Source organism: Rutilus rutilus (assembly GCF_951802725.1).
Source record: "Rutilus rutilus genome assembly, chromosome: 13".
Taxonomy (NCBI): domain Eukaryota; kingdom Metazoa; phylum Chordata; class Actinopteri; order Cypriniformes; family Leuciscidae; genus Rutilus; species Rutilus rutilus.
The window spans coordinates 28,699,112-28,718,789 of record NC_140218.1 but is presented as its reverse complement, the minus strand read 5'-3'; the positions used below and the strand labels follow the sequence as shown (position 1 = coordinate 28,718,789).

Below are 19,678 nucleotides of genomic sequence, written 5' to 3'. Positions count from 1 at the left end.
AGAGAGAGAGAGAGAGGAGAGGGGGAGGGAGGGGGAGAGTATAAGGCTCAAACTTTCTTTCTCTCCTCTCTAGCCACAATTTATCAGACTGCAACCATCATTCCACTCACTTCCTGTGCCAGAAAACGCTCTTTATTGACGGACAAAGGTCAGACCAAAGAGGTCCGAAATGTATGCGAATGAGTCCTGGATTTTAGGGGTCAAATGTCAAAGTCTGCAACCTGATCCCTTCATGCAAACTTAGACTCAAATGTCCTGACCCCGTCTGCGGTGCTGGGATAGCGAGGGAGACGTTACCTCCACGGCGGTGGGATGGCTGTGTCCGTTCTCCAGCGAAGGAACCCCTGGCACGATGAGCTCATCTTCTTCTGGTGGTTTCCAAATGTACTGCTCCCCGTTGCCCATGAAGACCGCCTCCTGTTGGACACACGAGGAACACACAGGCTGGTCAGATCCCCTCGAGGGGCTGATAACACACTGAATTTTGTCATCTGAACGGTGGCCAGTCCATTTTTCCGTTTGTGTCCCACAGAAGGAAGGAAGAAAGAAAGTGAAAAGCCATGAACTGTTCTTTTAATTTCATACATATTGGTGTTTGTTTCTACAATGGAAGTGTACTGTGAGTTAATGATTACAGGAGCAGATACGTACAAAGAGTCAATGATTAAAGAGGGAAAAAAAACACACCTCCTGTATGAATGATTAATACCAGCAACAGATGAATGGCTACAGTGTTTGCCGTTATTTATTTCCCTGGCTGAAGCCACTACCTGCTCTCTGTGGTTCCTCCCTGATGCCTTTAACAAAAAAAACACATGGCGGGACGGGCAGCCAGCCAACAAATCTTACATAATCATCAGGCCCACTGCACTGGAGAGACACATGTGTTGCACAACTGCATTGCATGATCACTTTTACACACACTTCAATAATATTTACTCTAGATGCAGACTCGGAAATAATGCAGGTCAAACACACACACACACACACACACACACACACACACAGTACATATTATTTAACTTTGCTTGAACATTAAGTAAGCCTACCTTATGTTAAATTTAGAAAGACAGGTATGCACCAAATACTGTACAATACCATGCATGTGTAAACAAGCCGTCAATCAATAAACTCGTGACAAAGAAGATTTTTATCTCCATATGTGGGAAACAAATGGCACTCACAAACACACACACTCGCACACACACACACACACACACTGACCACAATCATACACACACACACACACACACACACACACACACACACACACACACACACACACAATAAAGACAAGTAGAGCAGTGCTGAGTTAACAGGAAGACAGGATCATTATCCGATCATTGTCTGAGTGTTTTCCATTTTAAAGGAACCATCTTTACACATGCTGTTCTGCGCTCTGCAAATCGTATCTGTCCTTGAAAGCCACACACAACATAAACAGGTATCAGCTGACAGACCAACACGAATATGGGTGAAACGCAAACAGAAGCACAGAGTATTAGCTAAAACAACTGACATTGCATCACTTCTATGTATGTTTTTTCAATCTTTAAAGTATCTTTCATTTTATGTCAACTTGCTTTATACTTTTAAATGTGTTAGATTATGGGCAACATTTTAACACTTGCTAATGTTCATTTCTTGAACCTGTTTTAATCTAAAACATTTAACATCTAAAATTCTGAAAAATGTACCCTTATAAAAGTCATCATTCATTCAAATCAGTCATGAAGATTTTCGCTAATGCTTCAGTTTGGTGAATGTAGGATACTTTTATATGAAACAGCAGTATCTAGTGGTCAAAACATATAACTGCACTGCACTAGTAGGCTCTGCATTCAAGTACTTGCCACTTACATCTGTGCAAATGGCAGACTGAAAAGCCACTTTTTTCATGTCTATTGCCTGGAAATATAATGCATGGCCTTGGCGTTGCTTAAATGCTCTACTAGTTGAGCTACAGGAACATCAACATTAGAAAGACTTACATTTATGAAGAAAATGTGAGTGGGCTACCTTAAAGATGCTAGGGTGTTCTAAGTTGTTAGCATGGCATTGCTATGCAATTGCAAAGTTGTTCTGGGGGGTTTGCTAGGGAATTGCCACGCAGTTGCTAAGTTGTTCTGTGAAGTATGTAGTGCTTTATTATGTGGTTGCTGGGGTGTTTTGGGTGGTTGATAGGTTGTTGCTAACTTGTGCACTACTAGGTGGTTGCTAGGACATTGTTGTTCTGGAAAGTTTCAAGTGCTTTATTTTGTGGTAGTTGGGAGTGTTTTGGGAGGTTGCTATGGTGTTGCTAGGTAGCCGCTAAGTTGTTCTAAGGTTTGTAGTCTGCCACTATGTGGTTGCTGGGTTGTTCTGGGGTGTGTTTCCCAAAGACAACAATGGTCATTACAAATAGAGTTCAATGGAACTTGCGACCATAGTTGGTTAACCATGCTTTTGGGAAACACAGCCCAGGATTGTTTCTAGGGCATTGCTAAGCAGTTACTAAGTTGTTCTGAGGTTATAGTAAGTTATTGGGTTGCAGGGGTTTTCTGGGTGGTTGCTAGGGTGTTGCTATAAGGTTGCTAAGTTGTTCTGAGAGGGGTTTTGGTGCATTACTATGGTTGCTGAGTTGATCCAGTTGCTTGCTAGGGTGTTCTTGTATTTTTGGGGGGACTAAATATAGATCCTACTTCAGAGTAGGGTCTAAACCAGCACAATAGGAACTACCAGTGACATAAGTGTACGCTGATTGGCCGAACGCTTGCGAAACGATGGCAGCTGGCATTTTTAAAACACACAGTTTATAGCCTATACTCCACGAACATGTAAAACAGAGATAGATGGCCCGACGCCGAAGTCTAGGCACTTCTCAACCTTTACGCTAAGCAGGAAATCCAACGTGACTTTGAAGGGACCAATAAAAACATGATTATATATTTCTGCACAGTTAGCGACATTGGGCATCAATCACACGGCAAACGATATAATACTTTTTCGTATACTGTTTACTTTATTTGTTTAACCGTTCTATCCAGTAATGTATTAGATAGGACTGTTAAACAGACCGTAAAGTAATGAAGATGGAGAATGGGAGCGCTGTGTGCTCAGGCTCTGGCTAAGTCGTTCTCAGCGTAGTCAAAATAAAAGTCCCGCACAGGACGTAAGTGGCGGCTTACGTCACTTCAAAGTTCCAACTGGCGGTGCAAATGCAACCAGGAAAATGGTCGTAGGGGATGATTTAGTACTCTAGGGACACCCCTGGTGGCTAGTACCTATAACTGAGTTCCTATAGTCTAACCACCCGGTGCGAAAGCCCTTCCATACATGGACCAAGTCCCCCCTTCAAGGTTTCTGTGGGATTTTGCTGCCCATTTTTGGTTATGAACGTATGTTTTTGACTATAACTGTTTTGGATGTGTGGCTGATCTGTGTCATCACCTTTGGGAAATTGGGTAGGTGAAATGGTTCCACGGTTTTCCTAGGCAAGGTGCTGCTGGAGGACTCGCTGCTGGACACGCTCTGGTGCTCCCTTTCTCCATCCTCCACCACCTCCTCCCTCCTGCCGCGCTCCAGCTTCTTCACCTTCCGTATAGAGGCGTATTCTGCCGTCACCGCCTCTTGACTCACGCCTCCTCTGCTTCCACCTTGGCCATTCCCACTGGACGTCGGGCTGTGGGCTCGACGCTGAGTGGGCGTGTTGGTTGACAGCGGGGCAAGGGCAGCAGGCGGAGGAGGAGCTTTATCAGCCCCTTTGATTCCAACGCTCTCATACAGGCCGTCATCTGGTGGCTGGGACGTGGGAGAGGCGCGGCGGGAAACTTCGGAGTAGGTGTGCTCACGTTCCTCGCTGTCAGGTTTGTTGGGAACACGAGGCAGTTGGCGGGCCGGGCTGGGTCGGAGGTCAGAATTGGAGCGGCGGGTATGCAGGAGCAGGAGGTCCATGCTGGCCGGCCGGCTCTTAGGGGCGCCTGTCAATCCGAATAACACGGATTAAGACGAGAGAGATGGGAAAGATTAATCAGAGGATTAAGACTAAAGACAGTCTGGAGTATTGTTATCAGATAAAATAATGAATACGCACATATTACAAAGGGTCATTAAAAATGTCACATTTGACATTACTACAGGGACACACAAGAGGGCAGACCATTACTATTTGATTATCTTGTATTTTCAACACACTCTGACATATCTTTATACCTGCATACATACAAAACAATGAGTTAAAAGCCAACATGAAACTTCATTGGCAACTCAGTTTAAAATAAAAATGTTTCCCAACCCTGCTCCTGAAGGACCCCCAACACTACACGTTTTCTTTGTCTCTCTAATCAAACACACCTGATTCAACTCATCAGCTCATTAGAAGAAACTCTAGGACCTGAAATGGGTGTGTCAGAAAGAGGAGACTTTTAAAATTTAAAAGTCTCTTTCTGTAGCTCGTTGGCCACAATTGCAACCGGAACCAATCAGCTTGTGCCTTTTAGTTAAGTTAAGGACCCATCAGCCTGCGCCATGTGGACTGATGAATCCAGCATATTGCAACCAGGAGCACGCATTACCTAAGTAAATAGGGTCAGTCTTGATTTCATGTTGAACTTTACAGAATTGTGACTTTGTTATTCTTCCTATTTTGTGTATCTGTGTACACTAAATGGAGCTGAGGATCCATTGGTCTGGATGTAAAAGATCAGAAGCTGATGTATATAAGGCTTTGAGACGTGTGTGTTCTCTGCCTATAGCTTGACAACTGTCTTTCTCAGCCTCGCAGATCACACGTTTGTGGCAGTGGGAAGTGGGAACGTGAACTAGTAAACATCTTACCATGACAAGCCTCTGGAGACGTCAGCCTTTGCACGCACTTGCGTCGGCCCGTTCATATAAAGCGTGTGTGTGGTAAATGAGTATGTGTGTACATGTGTCATAAAGAGCAGTAAATTCTCTCTCTGTCTCTCTCACCGTTGGCGTTGCAGGGCAGCCTGTGCATGTCATGCAGGCGGGTGTCAGATTTACTCATTGAGTTCAGCTTGGACTGGCGCAGCGCAGCCTGTGATACAAAACATTATCATGTATACGTATGTACATCCATGTCCATAATTACACTGTGTGAATGTGTGTGTGTGTGTTCATTTATACTTATTTGCACTCACTGTTTCCAATTTCTGACCCCCTCCGTTGGCTTGGCCATGTTTGCTCTTGCTTTTTCTGCAGACAAAATGAGACACACTCTTTGTGAGGACAACATAAGATACAACATACACTCTCAGAAAAAAAGGTACAAAAGCTGTCACTGGGACAGTACCCTTCAAAAGGGTTCTAATATGTACCATTTAGGTACTAATATGTACACGTTTGGTACCAATATGTACCTTCGAGGGACTTAAATGCACTCTTTAGGTACAAAGGTGTACCTTTTGCAAAGGTACCGCCACAGTGACAGCTTTTGTACCTTTTTTTCTGAGAGTGTACATGCAGAGAAAGTTTTTAATGATTGGAACATCCTATGAGTATATCGCAATACTAGCTCTGTTCCCAAATCGAGTGAGATGCCAAACTAGTTAGTATTTTAAGGACACAAGATTTGCGGTGCCGTGCGCAACACAATTGTTTTTGCTAGTTTCAGCCCGACGCAGTTATCATTTTTACGTCCTGCGCCACGTTGTTTAAATAGCAAATGCATTTGTGCGCCCATTTGTGCGCTGGTCTGAAAACGAGGTGTGTTCAGGCGCATTGTTGGCGCGTTGTTATTTTGAGGCAACAGAAATAGACTGCGCCATTGATCAACGAAAACCTGGTCTAAAGTCAATGGTGCAGTATTTTATTTTTTTGTTATTTAAAGAGCACGTTAGTAATATGCACCTACAGGCGGGTGCACAACGCGTGTACACTTTGTCCCATAGATGGTCTGCTTACGAGCTTTAACGGAGCAGATCCAATTCCTCGCTAGAGAAGCGGTCAGTTTTTCCGCTTGCAAATTCTGCCATGGCGCGAGCGCAACTGGCTTTTAAAGGGAATGGGAGATGAGACTCTGATTGGTTTATTGCACGTTATGCCCAAAACAACCCTTTTAGACCATGCGCCGGATTCGCCGACCATTTTCCCCATCGTTAAACTAGCAAAAGTGGATTCGGACACGCCCTCAGTGCACTTGCGCTGTGCGCTTTAGTTTAGACCATGCGTTCAGATCGTTAAAATAGGGCCCATCATGCTCTTAAGATACCTCATTTTCTAACACATCCAAGATGGAGGGCAAATCAAGAGCAAAAATTGTTACAAATATATTTCATTCACCAATGGAAAGTATAAATTAATGTAACTCAATATCTATGTGTGCCTTTTAATGTTTTTGCTGTGTGACGTGAAATTGTAGAGCAAAACAGTGATCATCAATTTATTCCAGACTTAGTTCCAGTGTTTTTTCCATTCATCTTTACTATACATTTTTTTTTTAAACTTGAATAGTTGAATAATAGAAAATAATGAAACATTCAGAAATAACGTTTTCATAACTTAATGGGAAGGTTAGCAAAAATTCTTAAAACATATTTTTGTTAGCTAGGCAAGCGTTGATGGTCTGGAAAGTGATGTACATGGTGATTGTTTGCATTGGTCGGCGTCTGTCGTCAAGTCAAGTGTGCATTGGCCTCTAGAAAGCTGCTTCTTTAGTAGACTATAGACATGCTGGCTTTTGTAACAGAGCTATTGTGCACTCCTGAATATGCCAGGAAGTAAAATTCCACTACAGCGAGTGTTTGTAATGGCTCTCTGTGGGGTTGGCAGGGCTGGGATGATGTAATCATGAGGGACTAGACGTGATGCAGGTGTGGTGGAGGAAGAGAGAGCGAGAGGATGGATAGGTAACCCTGACGATCCCTCCTCCCTTGCTTTTCTTTTCCTCTCATTCCCTACACACACCAGGTGTGACATCAATTATAGCTTCTCTCACTCCACCAATCCAACAGCCTGCGAAATACACACTTTTTTTTTTCACACACCTTTTGGTTCTTCTCACTCTCACCCCATTTTTAACATCCACTGCTACGCACATCTCTCACACTTACGCAAATCTGTAAAACAGAGGATTTTCTCTCCTCTCTCTGTTTTACACCCTTAAACTATGGGAAGGAGGAAGGCGTTTATGGATGAATAGATAATACATTCAAAAAGTAAAATAGCGTAATGCATATGCCTCATAGAACTAAGAAGTCACAGCCGTAATGACAGTGTTTGCTGTTTGTTTGTAGTTGCGAGGGCTGTATCGCTCCATTCCCCTGTGAAGGTCAGAACTCAGGAGGCCGGAGGGACACGTTTGCACCTCGGTTTTAGTGACCCTGTGTCTACACACACATGACTTGCAGAATGTACATGCTGCAAAGCCGCACGCAGCAAAATAACAGCTGCACTCTGCGTATGCAATCATGAATACAGCATCAGCATAGCCATGTTTTAAAGGAAAATTCCAGGTTCAGTACAAGGTAAGCTCAATTTAAAGGCACAATGTTGATTTGCACAAAATTCATTTTGACTCAACACAAAAAAGCAAAGTGTTGGGGAAAGTTCCTTGTAAAAGTAATGAGTTACAATATTGTGTTGCTTCCTAAAAAAGTAACTAATTGCATTACTTAGTTTTTATGGTAATGCATATTTTTTTATGGTAATGCATAATTCCAATTTATCAATTGGCCCAAGTGAAATTCTGTAAATGTAATTTTATAATTTACAGAATTTCACTTGGGCCCACTGAAAAATTTAGATGTGACCAGTCACAAGAATTTTTTGAGTTGGGAAGGTTGGAAATTTTTTAGTGATTGAATTAGCTTTTATTTTATTATATTTTCAGTTTTCATTTTCATTTTCATTTTAGTAAATTTGTCATTTTATTCGGGGTTTTTTTCTGCTTTGAACCTCCCACATTATATGAACTGAATTATAACCTTTAATTCATTTTTATTTTAGTTTTAGGTTTAGTAATTTTAGTACTTCAACTTATCTCATTAAGTTTCCAGGGCAGCATGTTTATTCTTCTTTTAAGGTTTTTTTATTTATTTATGTTAATCTAATATTTATATTTTATTTTAATTTAGATTTATTTGCCAAAAAATATTTGTAATAGTTTTAGTTAACAATAAAAACACTGTTCTGAGGTCATATGATATGAACAAAGGTCATTTTTACATATTTTTTTGCTAAATTTAAGTAATTACTTGCTAAAAAAATAATTTCCAACCTGGCATTGGATAAAAACATGCAAGAATGAATGGCGTTTGGCGTCTTTGACATCAAACCTGGCGAGATTATATTTAAGAGCTGCAGAATGTAGTGTATGAGTAGTATATTTTATGGTACTTTATATTTTATGGCCACTATATGCTTTCATTGTATAGAAAAGAGCAGCTTGAACATTATTCCAAATATCTCCTTTTATGTTCCACAGAAGAAAGTCATATAGTTTGGAACAACATGAGGGTGAGTAAATGAGGAAAAGATTTTTAGGTGAACTATCCCTTTAACCCCTCAATGGAAATGTGATGGAACATTTCAATTCTGAGAAAGGGGTTTTACTCAATCATAATTTGTGTATCTCAGAACAATGAGCTCAGTGTGTGTTTTCCATTACGCATCTGTTGACTTTGCTGCAATGCCAGCACACATTTTCAGCCGTATTTAGTGTACCTCTATTTTTACGGTTGGAATGACATTAAAACAAACACACTTGGCTTCTGTACAGTTAGCTTGTATTCCCATGCTCTAACAATTCAGAGCAAGTTGTTTTGCAGTAAAGCACAAACATGACTTTGTGGTGAAAATGCAACAAAAGAGTCTAGTCCCTATTCTTCTTTTCTGTGAAACGTTATGCAAAACAGAAATAGAACAATGCCTGAGAGTGTGTGAAACTGATTTGTTTGAGGGTTTCGTTCCTTGTAATATCTCGAAGCAAAAGTCTTTGTCACAAACGAGCATCCGACGCAGAGCTTAACTTCTCAGCGAAACGGCTCCTACAGAGGGCATGCAATCTGCTGAAGGAGTGATATTAGCATTCATCAAGTCGCTCCACAGCGGGAAATGAGAGATAGAGACAGTAAGAGAGATAGAACTAAAGAAAAAGAGGAGGATGTGCCCTGACACAAGAGTGGGGGAGAGTTTTTAAGAAGCCGACGCATTCTTTTGACATATGAGTGGGGCGCGTCTGTGCAGAAACACTTTCATGTGCAAACGAACAAACAGCTCAGGAAAGAAGCATTATGGATGGGAATCATAAGGATCCTGGTTTGGTTTCTGATCGCTCTTAACAATTCCAGGTCCTTAACGATTCTTCAATTAATGATTCTTCAGTACTTTTGAGGAAGAACATGTGGAAATAAGAAATTCAGTTCTTATTGCTCCTACTCAGCAGTTGCCACACGATGAGATATTTCAGATTGTAACAGAAAAGATATAACAAATCCGATTTTGCATAAGGTACATTTAAGCATAATCGAAGAATGAACTGGTGTGATGTAATTTCGAATGAAATCAGGCCAAAGTTTGTTTTGGAAGTTCGAAACAACCTGCTAAAGCAAACTTTCTGGAAAAGTTGTCCAGCTGGTAAACATCTTTGAACTCCCATTGGTCCGTGGCGATGACGTACTAGGTAGGTGTGACTCTGAGGCTCCGCCTTCTTTGAAGTGGAAAGTTGTAATTTGCAAGTGGAAAGATGTAAACATCAGTAAACATGAAATGTGTCAGTGAATCAAATCAGTGACTTCATATTGTTTTTCTTCGTAGGATGAAAATAATATGTTATTTAAACTGATTAAATTATATATACAAAAGCGATCAAAGAACGCTCCCTTTACAATCGCTGGAGCTGTCAATCAAATAGCGCGAGTTTATCAGTGACTGAGTTCTGTACTCTCGCCAAAACTCGTGTTTTAATCAACGAATCTCTTATTTACATTGCACTGTTAGTTATGATGAAATCATTCGTTAGTGTGCAGAAATCGAGTTGCAAAGATGAGATCACTGCATTCATGCGCTCAACATGTCTGTGATTGTCTACAATGATCATCACTGCAGCCTTTCATGCCACAATCTAAATATAATGCCATAGATATAAATATAAAGCTATAATCAACACATTTCACAATTAGTTAACCTTGAGAGCTGTAATAGTAAAAACGTGCAAAAGGTTTTCGAGAGAGTTCTACATTTCATATGCGAAGATGTCAGCCAATCACAGCAGTGGGCGTTTACACTGAAGTCTCGAAGCGTTCAAACCAGAGGGATAAAATCAGGGTAGGAAAAATGACTTTTATTTATAAATTCATACTAACATTATAAGTGCACCCCAGGAGACATTATAAAACAATGCAGTTCATGACTCCTTTACAATATGGAATATGATGAACAACTGGTTCTAGAGGTGTTTGCAGTCTGTGTGTGTATTCACTCACCTCTGACACCCCACACACACCAAGACGATAAGGATGGTGACCACGAAGGCAGAGGCCGCTGCGATGGCCCCCAGTATCAGCACCTTGGGGAGATCTGAAAACATTCCACTGAGCTGCAGACACACACATACACACAGGTCCTGCCGTACGGCTCGTCCAGGGCACCTGCAGACAGAAAGAGATAACAGAAAAAAGACTTTTAAACAGGGTCAAGGCATGTCAAGATGTTTAATATCAATATTTTTCCTACGGTTTCTTTTTTCTTTTTAAGGTTTCCAACAAGAAGTTTACTAGGTCAAAACACAAAATAATATGCACTGCAGCATCACCTCTTTTCCCACAGTGTCTGAAACAGTTTGTTCAATGTCCCCTCCTTTCTGAGAGCTTACTCTGCTCTGATTGGTCAGATGGCCCAGTCTGTTGTGATTGATCTACTCTGCTCTGATTGGTCAGATGGCCCAGTCTGTTGTGATTGGTCTACTGTGCTCTAATTGGTCAGATGACCCAGTCTGTTGTGATTGTTCTACTCTGCTCTGATTGGTCAGATGACCCAGTCTGTTGTGATTGGTCTACTCTGCTCTGATTGGTCAGATGGCCCGGTCTGTTGTGATTGATCTACTCTGCTCTGATTGGTCAGATGGCCCAGTCTGTTGTGATTGATCTACTCTGCTCTGATTGGTCAGATGGCCCAGTCTGTTGTGATTGGTCTACTCTGCTCTGATTGGCCACATGGCCCAGTCTGTTGTGATTGGTCTACTCTGCTCTGATTGGTCAGATGGCCCAGTCTGTTGTGATTGGTCTACTCTGCTCTGATTGGCCACATGGCCCAGTCTGTTGTGATTGGTCTACTCTGCTCTGATTGGTCAGATGACCCAGTCTGTTGTGATTGGTCTACTCTGCTCTGATTGGCCACATGGCCCAGTCTGTTGTGATTGGTCTACTCTGCTCTGATTGGTCAGATGACCCAGTCTGTTGTGATTGGTCTACTCTGCTCGGATTGGTCAGATGGCCCAGTCTGTTGTGATTGGTCTACTCTGCTCTGATTGGTCAGATGTCCCAGTCTGTTGTGATTGGTCTACTCTGCTCTCATTGGTCAGATGGCCCAGTCTGTTGTGTCACAAACAGACATATTACACACTACATGAAAGTTAATATCCAAAGAAGCATAATAAGATGCACTTTAAATGAAAATTCACATTAATAAACATTAGTTTAAATATTAGTAAACAACAAGTAAACATTTAACATATAAACAGGGTATTTGTGTGAAAGTGTTGTTTTTGTAGCTTTGGAAGTTTATGGTTTGGAGCAAGCATTAATTATTCAGTTGTTTTAGCTTTTTTAGCTTTGCGTGCCTTTATTTATTTTACCCCATCTAGCTCACATGCTCCTACTATGACCAATATACTCTACCTAAAGCAAGAAAAAAACTGAAAACTGAAAAACTTTTTTTCATTCAGCAACTTTCAGACTCAAATTAAAGTTTTTTTAAAAAGTAGCCTATCTCTGCCATGTTGCTTTTAACGCTAGCTAAATGTGTTTCGAATCACCTGCCCCCCCCTCGTACTGCTTGGATACATCAGTGACAGACATGGCTGCCGTTTAATCTGTCTCTGTGTACAGTAATGCCGGGGATTAAATCTGAAGTTTAATATTAGTTGTTGAGGCATACAGGCAAAGCTAAGCTAACCATTGCAAAGCTTTAACGTCTCAGTCATCATGAAGATAAAGTCACTGTGTAATATATGATGCTCTCGTCCAGCTTCCTGTGATGATTTATTGCAAAGAGTAAAGAGAGTTCATTTACAATGTAAATACTATGTTTTTTGAATTAGCTACTATGGTATGGTATTCTTTGAAGTACCATGTAAATACCATGGTACATGAACATTCAGTTATATGGTTTATAAGTAGTGTGATATTATACTTTGTCCTAATCAGATGCAATGCAACAAGCTTCTATAGCAACAAGCAGTTTGACAACTGCTGGGTAATGTGACAAAATCACAGAGAATCATATAGGCTATATAACACTATACTGTTCAAAAGTTTGGGGCTAGTTTAAAGAAATTAACACTTTTATTCAGCAAGGACACATTAAATTGATTAAAAGTGAAAGTAAAGACATTTATAATGTTACAAAAGATTAAACAGCACAACTGTTTTCAACATTGGTAATAATAATAAATGTTTCTTGAGCATCAAATCATCATATTAGAATGATTTCTGAAGGATCATGTGACACTGAAGACTGGAGTAATGATGCTGAAAATTCAGCTTTGATCACAGGAATAAATTACATTTTTAAATAAAATCTTACCAACCCCAAACTTTTGAACAGTAGTGTATATACTGTATGTATCATATCAAACGTGTCATTTTGGACCAATGAGATTTCACAGTGCCAGTGGGCAGGTCTATCCAGCATGACAATTTAGCCTCACTATTTTTCTTATAAAACAGCACCGGGTCCTGACATTAGTAATCATGTCATAAAAAATGCCAGCCTGGCATATGAAGAAATCCATCATTGTGTCTATGTTGTTGAGCACATGCATCATGCACTAAAGAGAGCTCTGATGATGTTTGGAGTGAAGCTAGCTGGACTCATTCCTCTCCTTTACACATGGGATCAAATATCAATTTTTCAAGATGGCCTGAGCTTTCCCCTCTGAACACACACACAAAACAACACACATGCAGCCAGAGTAGAAATGTGGCCAAAGCTTAGGATTAGACTGAGAAAGAGAGAGCGGGATATGACAAAAGACCGACTAAGGAAAGCAGGTCATGGAAATCCGAAAGCATTCACCATTTTTATGACGGTGGGTGTGAATTGCGTGCATGTGTGTGCCTGGTATATAAAACAAGCCTCGGTGTGAGATAAACGCTGTTCTCAAAGATATTATTGCATCCTTCCACCATCCCAAAAATTCATCCCTCCCTCCCTCCCTCCCTCCCTCCCTCTCTCCTCTGTCTGATGCTGCTGTCAGCACATTTCCTAAATATTCCGTCGGATCCAGAGAGAGCGGCTGAGAAGCCTGCAACATCTGCAGCCAAACGACGAAAGGAAAGAAAGCGGGGAGAGTACTGAAATAAATGGAGGTGTAGAAACCCGACAGATAGAATTAGGCTTCGGACGAGTCTTTAAACAGGGCAAGTATTTAGAGGAGTGTGTTGTTTAGTGCTTCCCCATGGGAAGGTTCCTCTAGCAACAATTCATACATCGTTGTTGTTCCCCCATCTCTCACCATGGCAGCGCTGATGAACGCACAAACGCAACATATACATGCACACACACACACAAACTTTAATCTAAGGGTGTGCTCATTTTTCTGCACAGAGGAAATGGCAAGTGAGCAATGTGTCGCAGAGCAATGTGCATTTTCTCTGAATTACCACAGAAAAAAGCTTTCTTTATGCTTCAACCTGCACTTTTAGCAGCTTAAATGCGTCATTTAAAGAAATACAACCACAAACAAAAAAAAGGTTTGACTTATGAAGAATGACTCTATTTAGATGGAAATCAACTACAATATTTCTCAATGACAAAAGTCTCATTATAGCAAATGTGCATTGCCATGTACATAGTTTCTGCCACCCAGGCTCATTGGAAAAGCAAGCCTGTGGCGATATTTCAGCAAAATGATATTACGTTGCTTCGTGCACATTTCAAAACACTTTCAAATTGAAATGGCCAGTGAGTGGCGCTAAAAGCATGTTCAGTTTTATCCGAAAGAGATGAACGTGAAGTTGTTGTGCGTATTGTATTTGGTGAGCGGCGCTAAAAGGTTCATGCAAAAGCAAATGTGAGATAAAAACGCATTTTCTGAAGCAACCATGCCATTGGCTTGATTCTGCAAGTCTTTGAGCTCTTTTATCGTGTCGCACACGATCGCTCTCCATCGCAAGCACGGTTCTGTACCAGATGAGCTACTGAGCAAGTTTACTACGACAGAAAAGACTCACATATTGAGCTGGTTATGTGATGCAAATGTCAAAACGTATACGTATGCAAATCAAGCACTATGGTAAAAGTGTTCTGAGGTCAAAACACGTATTGTGGAAGGAATGACGCAAAAATAATCAATAATTTTTGTTTTACTGCCTCTAGTGTTTATTTTTAGCTGGAGACTGCAGTGAATTGTATGTACTGGTATGTTATGGGAGTTTTGCAAAAATGTAGTTACCTAGTCCTTGAATGCAATCTAAATCCCATCATACAAATATGCGCACACTCACTTATTGTAATCAAATTTTGCAGCAGACGAGCTGTTCCCTCCCTGCCCAAACCTGTCCTCCCATCATCCTCTAATGGCCCGTGGAACGACCCAAAGCTTCTTTCAACTCTCGCCGCAGGATTACAGGCCTGCCACAATTTCCTTAATTGTGGCCAGGAATTCACAAGCTGAATGTGATGAGTTTGCCCCAACCCAAGTCTAATCGCACAACACTGTAAACATTCACATAAACAGTTGTGTGCATATTTTTGGGACAATGCTATAGAGAAATAAACCGGACTGATGCTCTATTCGTTTTAATTTGCATAACCTCTATTAAAGGGGTCCTATTATGCTTTTCCACATTTTCAACTTTAGTTAGCGTGTAAGATCTGCAAGTTTACAAAGCTCAAAGTCCACTCCAATGGGAGATATTTTATTGAACAGAATCCACTTTCCAAGAACTACAACAAACAGTGTTGTTTGGACTACAACACGATTTTTCTAGATCTTATGAAGTCACAATGTTACTCATTTAAATAATCCCCGCCCACCGAATACACAAAAAAAGGCCTGGCTGAGCTGCGTTAGAGAAGACAGTGTTGTCGCTATGTCAAGGAGACGATGTTTTTTCCATAACGTTTCCAAAACTCATTTGTTTGACCTTCAGGTGGACAAACTTAGACAAACACTGTTCCTAAGATTATGATCCCAACGTTTATCTGTGTGCTGCACATTTTATGGAGAAAAGCTTGTTTCTGTTGCTTTTGTAAGCTCTCGCTTTTGTAAGACGAATCGCCACTCCTTAGGAAAATTAAACATGGTTTAGTGATCGATTACTGTTTGTATTACCATAGTTTTCTGACAAATATCACGATTAAATGGTGGATAACATCGTATCTATAATGTGTAAGAAAATGACAAAAAACACACCACTCTGAAACGTCCTGTGAAATCTGTTCTGCATGATCCTCTTCTTCGTTAACATTGTCAGGGTCTGAATCGGGCTCGAATCGGTTTGAAATTGACGCCATCCTTAATATTTACACTACAGCAGAACTCACAGTTATGGAGGGGTGGGACATTTCCCAAACACGCAATAAGCGCTGCCAATCACGACACACTGACCCATATAACCAATCACAGCACATTTCGTATTTCGGAAGGAGTGGCTTCATCGAAACAGGAACTAACAACACGTTCGAGACAGACCGGGGAAAGAGTTGTTGTAATAATGTAAAATATGTGAGAAATAATGCGTTTTTTGAACAATCAAGCATGAAAACATATTCTAGTACACAAAAACAAAACCAAGACTTCGTAAAAGGGCATAACAGGACCTCTTTAAAGTCAGCATAAGGAAGAGAAATGCAAAAGTAGTGCTGCGATTTCACAATTACACTTTGGATCCTATTGGATCTAGATGATACTATATTGAACCTGTTGTTATGTGTGTGATACTGAAATCAACATGTTACTAAGTTATAACAGCATATGTGTGATTCAGTACAGTTGCAATTGTGTAAAAATGCAGTACACAAGAGAAGGAATGAGATATGTAACATTTCTTAATATAAATAACACTGATTTTCAGAAATATAAATGTATGTATATATATATAACCATGACAACAGATGAATGGGCAACAAAGAGAAACATAATTATAAGAGTCAATGAAAATGAAACTAAACTGAACATAATGGTGACAATTATAGCATGGTTGTTATGGTAAACTTACAACTAAAACTAGTAAAAACATTTTTATTAATTGAAATGAAGCTAAAAATAAAAATAATAGATGAAATAAATTAGAAATGTTGCCTTGGTATCTAACTATAATAAATCAAAGCTCTAAAATGACTTAAAACCTTAAAATAAATAAAAACTAAAAGTGAAATAAAAACAAATACATAAGTAGTAATATTTTAAAAGAGCAAAGAGTAATTAATATATAAACTAAAAATGAATAAACTTAAAAGATTAATATTAATAAAACTATAATAGTATATAAATAATACTAAAATAACACTGATTAGCGTAGACTTCTTGTGTTTATTATCGTGGTGTCATTAACCAATCAGCGCTGTTATGAAATTATTTTCCTGTGGCTCCATATCGGGTGGTTGGCTCAAAAACATGTGAACAAATGCCAACAGAGCAGGTTACATCCATAGAGGTGATCCCGCACCAGCCGAACAACTGTCAATGCTAACGGTTAGCTTTCTTCAGAGATTATATTTGCACTATATAGACAGTAAAGACTCTTATGAGGCTCTGAAACAGAGCTGTAGTGTGTGACAGTAAATGTTCCACGTTCCTATTTCAGAGCTGCCGTTGGAATCGCGGACACCGCGTCACATGCACTCAACAAATCGCTAGTCATGCTAATATGACAGCTAAACTCCATCAAAACAGGCCCTCGTGAGAATGAGGGAGTTCAGCCTCCTGCTGCTCTTCGTACTTTCCTCATCCCTCTCCCCATCTTTCGGCTCACCATGCGGATAAATCTCATTACGAGAGCGGAAAACCCCTCAATCCATATCCTCAGAGAGACTGCAGAACAAGTCCCCGACTGACCCCGACATTTCAGAACTGGGTGAGTCGTTGCTGTTGGGTATTTCTCAGACAGGAGAGCCATTTAACACCTTCCCTGCACCGTGGCCTGTGGGTTTACACTGTGGAGGACCATCTGGACACTTCTTCACAACACTGTGCTTGACGGTCGGACGGGATTGACCAGTGCAGTGTGACGATTTTGTACACCAAGACCACATGTGTGTGTTTACACTTGCTGTATCAACAGATTTCAGCAAGCTGGCAGCAGTTATAGGTCATGGTTTCTCCTGCCAGCAAGCTTCACTATCACTATTGCTTAGCGATGGAGATTTAAACAAACCCCATACTATGCATTAAAGAGGATCTATTATGCTTTTTCACACGTTCAACTCTCTTTGTGTGTAATGTTGCTGTTTGAGTGTGAAAAAGGTCTGCAAAGTTACAAAGTCACTGCAAATGGAGTTATTCTCTATATCAGTAACACTGTTTCTGAACTCCCTGAAACGCCTACAATGGTTTGTTCCGGGAATGAACATGTGACAATATTTCTCTTTTAAATAATTGATGCCCTAGACATACGCAAAAAAAGTGGTGAGGCCTGGTTGAGTTGAGATAGCATTGTGTTGAAACTCACGGTTATGATAAGATAAGGGACATTTCCAAAACAGACCTGAAACGGCTAACCAATCACAACACACTGGTCCTGCTGACCAATCAGAGCACAGTGCGCTTTTCAGAAGGAGGGGCTTCACTGAGACAGAGGCTACGTCCGAAATCGCATACTCTATTAAAGAGTAACTCTCGCCAAAATGCAACCTAGGGTCTTTTTGTTAATATATCCGAGATCGACTATTTTTGACTGTCGAAATGCCGGCGGACACAGCTACAGTGAGTTGTTCAAAATCTCTCTTTCTAGTAAACTCTGTGTACACAAACAATGTTCTCAATGCTCGAGTTCATGTGTGGAGCCCCTGGTGATACTTCCAGCACAGTTTCATGTTGTGTCGAGCCTTCTTAGTGTTTTAAAAATAGCCTTTTTGATGCGATCATAGAAGTGCCCCAAGCACTCCCATTCAAAAGGCAGTTTGACTGAAAACGAAAATACGGTCGAACTTAAAAGTGGCGTTTCCTTTCTAATTATGCTTTTAAACGAAAGTTTGCCTCGGGTAGATGAACAAAAAGACCCTAGGTTGCATTTTGGTGAGAGTTACCCTTTAAGAAGGTACTTATTTTGAATAAGTAATTATGATTACTTTTTAAAAAGTAATCATTAATGAATTAATTCATCATTAATGAAAAAATTAATGCGCCAGAGAAACAAGTGTGCAGCCAACTTTAGAATTCTGTGTTTGAACTTCTGTTTTTGCGGTAACTTTGTCTATTTCTATGGCATCGCTGTCGAAGAGTAATTAGCCGGTGAAGTGGATTTACTTATTGTAGAGTTAAAGGGATACTCCACTTTTTTTGGAAATAGGCTCATTTTACAACTCCCCCAGAGTTAAACAGTTGAGTTTTACCGTTTTCGAATCCATTCAGCCGAACTCCGGGTCTGGCGGTACCACTTTTAGCATAGCTTATAGCATACTGTAGATCATTGAATCGGACAGGACCATTAGCATCTCTCTCAAAAAAAATGACCAAAGAGTTTAGATATTTTTCCTATTTAAAACTTGACTCTTCTGTAGTTACATCGTGTACTAAGACCGACGGAAAAAATACCATCAGCCTAGAAAATCGCAACTTTTCCTTTTCCGTCGGTCTTAGTACACGATGTAACTACAGAAGAGTCAAGTTTTAAATAGGAAAAATATCGAAACTCTTTGGTCATTTTTTTGAGAGAGATGCTAATGGTCCTGTCCGATTCAATGATCTATGCTAAGCTATGCTAAAAGTGGTACCGCCAGACCCGGAGATCGGCTGAATGGATTAGAAAACGGTAAAACTCAACTGTTTAACTCTGGGGGAGTTGTAAAATGAGCCTATTTCCAAAAAAAGTGGAGTATCCCTTTAAAGCTGCAGTCCGTAACTTTTGGCGCTATAGCGGTTAATATAATATATTTTAAAATGTAATTTATTCCTGTGATCAAAGCTGAATTTTCATCATTATTACTCCAGTTTTCAGTCACATGATCATTTTAATATGATGATGATGATTCGCAAGATTTTTTTTTATCCTTGTAACATTGTTAGATAGACCAAACCTTCAAACAGTAGTGTGCATTACTGTTCAAAAGTTTGCGGGCAGTACGATTTTTTTTTTTTTTTTTTTAAGAAATTAATATTTTTATTCAGCAAGGATGCATTAAATTGATGATCAAAGAAATTCTGTTCTTTTAAACTTTCTATTCATCAAAAAACTGGAAAAAAGTATCATGATTTCCACAAAAATATGAAGCAGCACAACCATTTTCAACATTGTTAATAATAATAAATGTTGCTTGAGCATCAAATCATCATATTAGAATGATTTCTGAATAT

At 40.1% G+C, this 19,678-nt stretch overlaps 1 protein-coding gene across 1 annotated transcript in view; it reads right to left on the bottom strand.

The window, feature by feature from the left end:
* The window catches only part of LOC311302854 (uncharacterized protein), a 48,120-nt gene that overhangs the window by 5,926 nt on the left and 22,516 nt on the right, over nt 1–19,678 (bottom strand). The window contains exons 2-6 of the mRNA XM_084428960.1: nt 10,425–10,589; nt 5,142–5,196; nt 4,951–5,038; nt 3,430–3,959; nt 298–417 (exon numbers count right to left, since the gene is read on the bottom strand). Of these exons, the coding sequence (XP_084285086.1) occupies nt 298–417; nt 3,430–3,959; nt 4,951–5,038; nt 5,142–5,196; nt 10,425–10,528 (897 nt within the window). The 5' untranslated portion in view covers nt 10,529–10,589. The remainder of the gene's footprint in view (nt 1–297; nt 418–3,429; nt 3,960–4,950; nt 5,039–5,141; nt 5,197–10,424; nt 10,590–19,678) is intronic.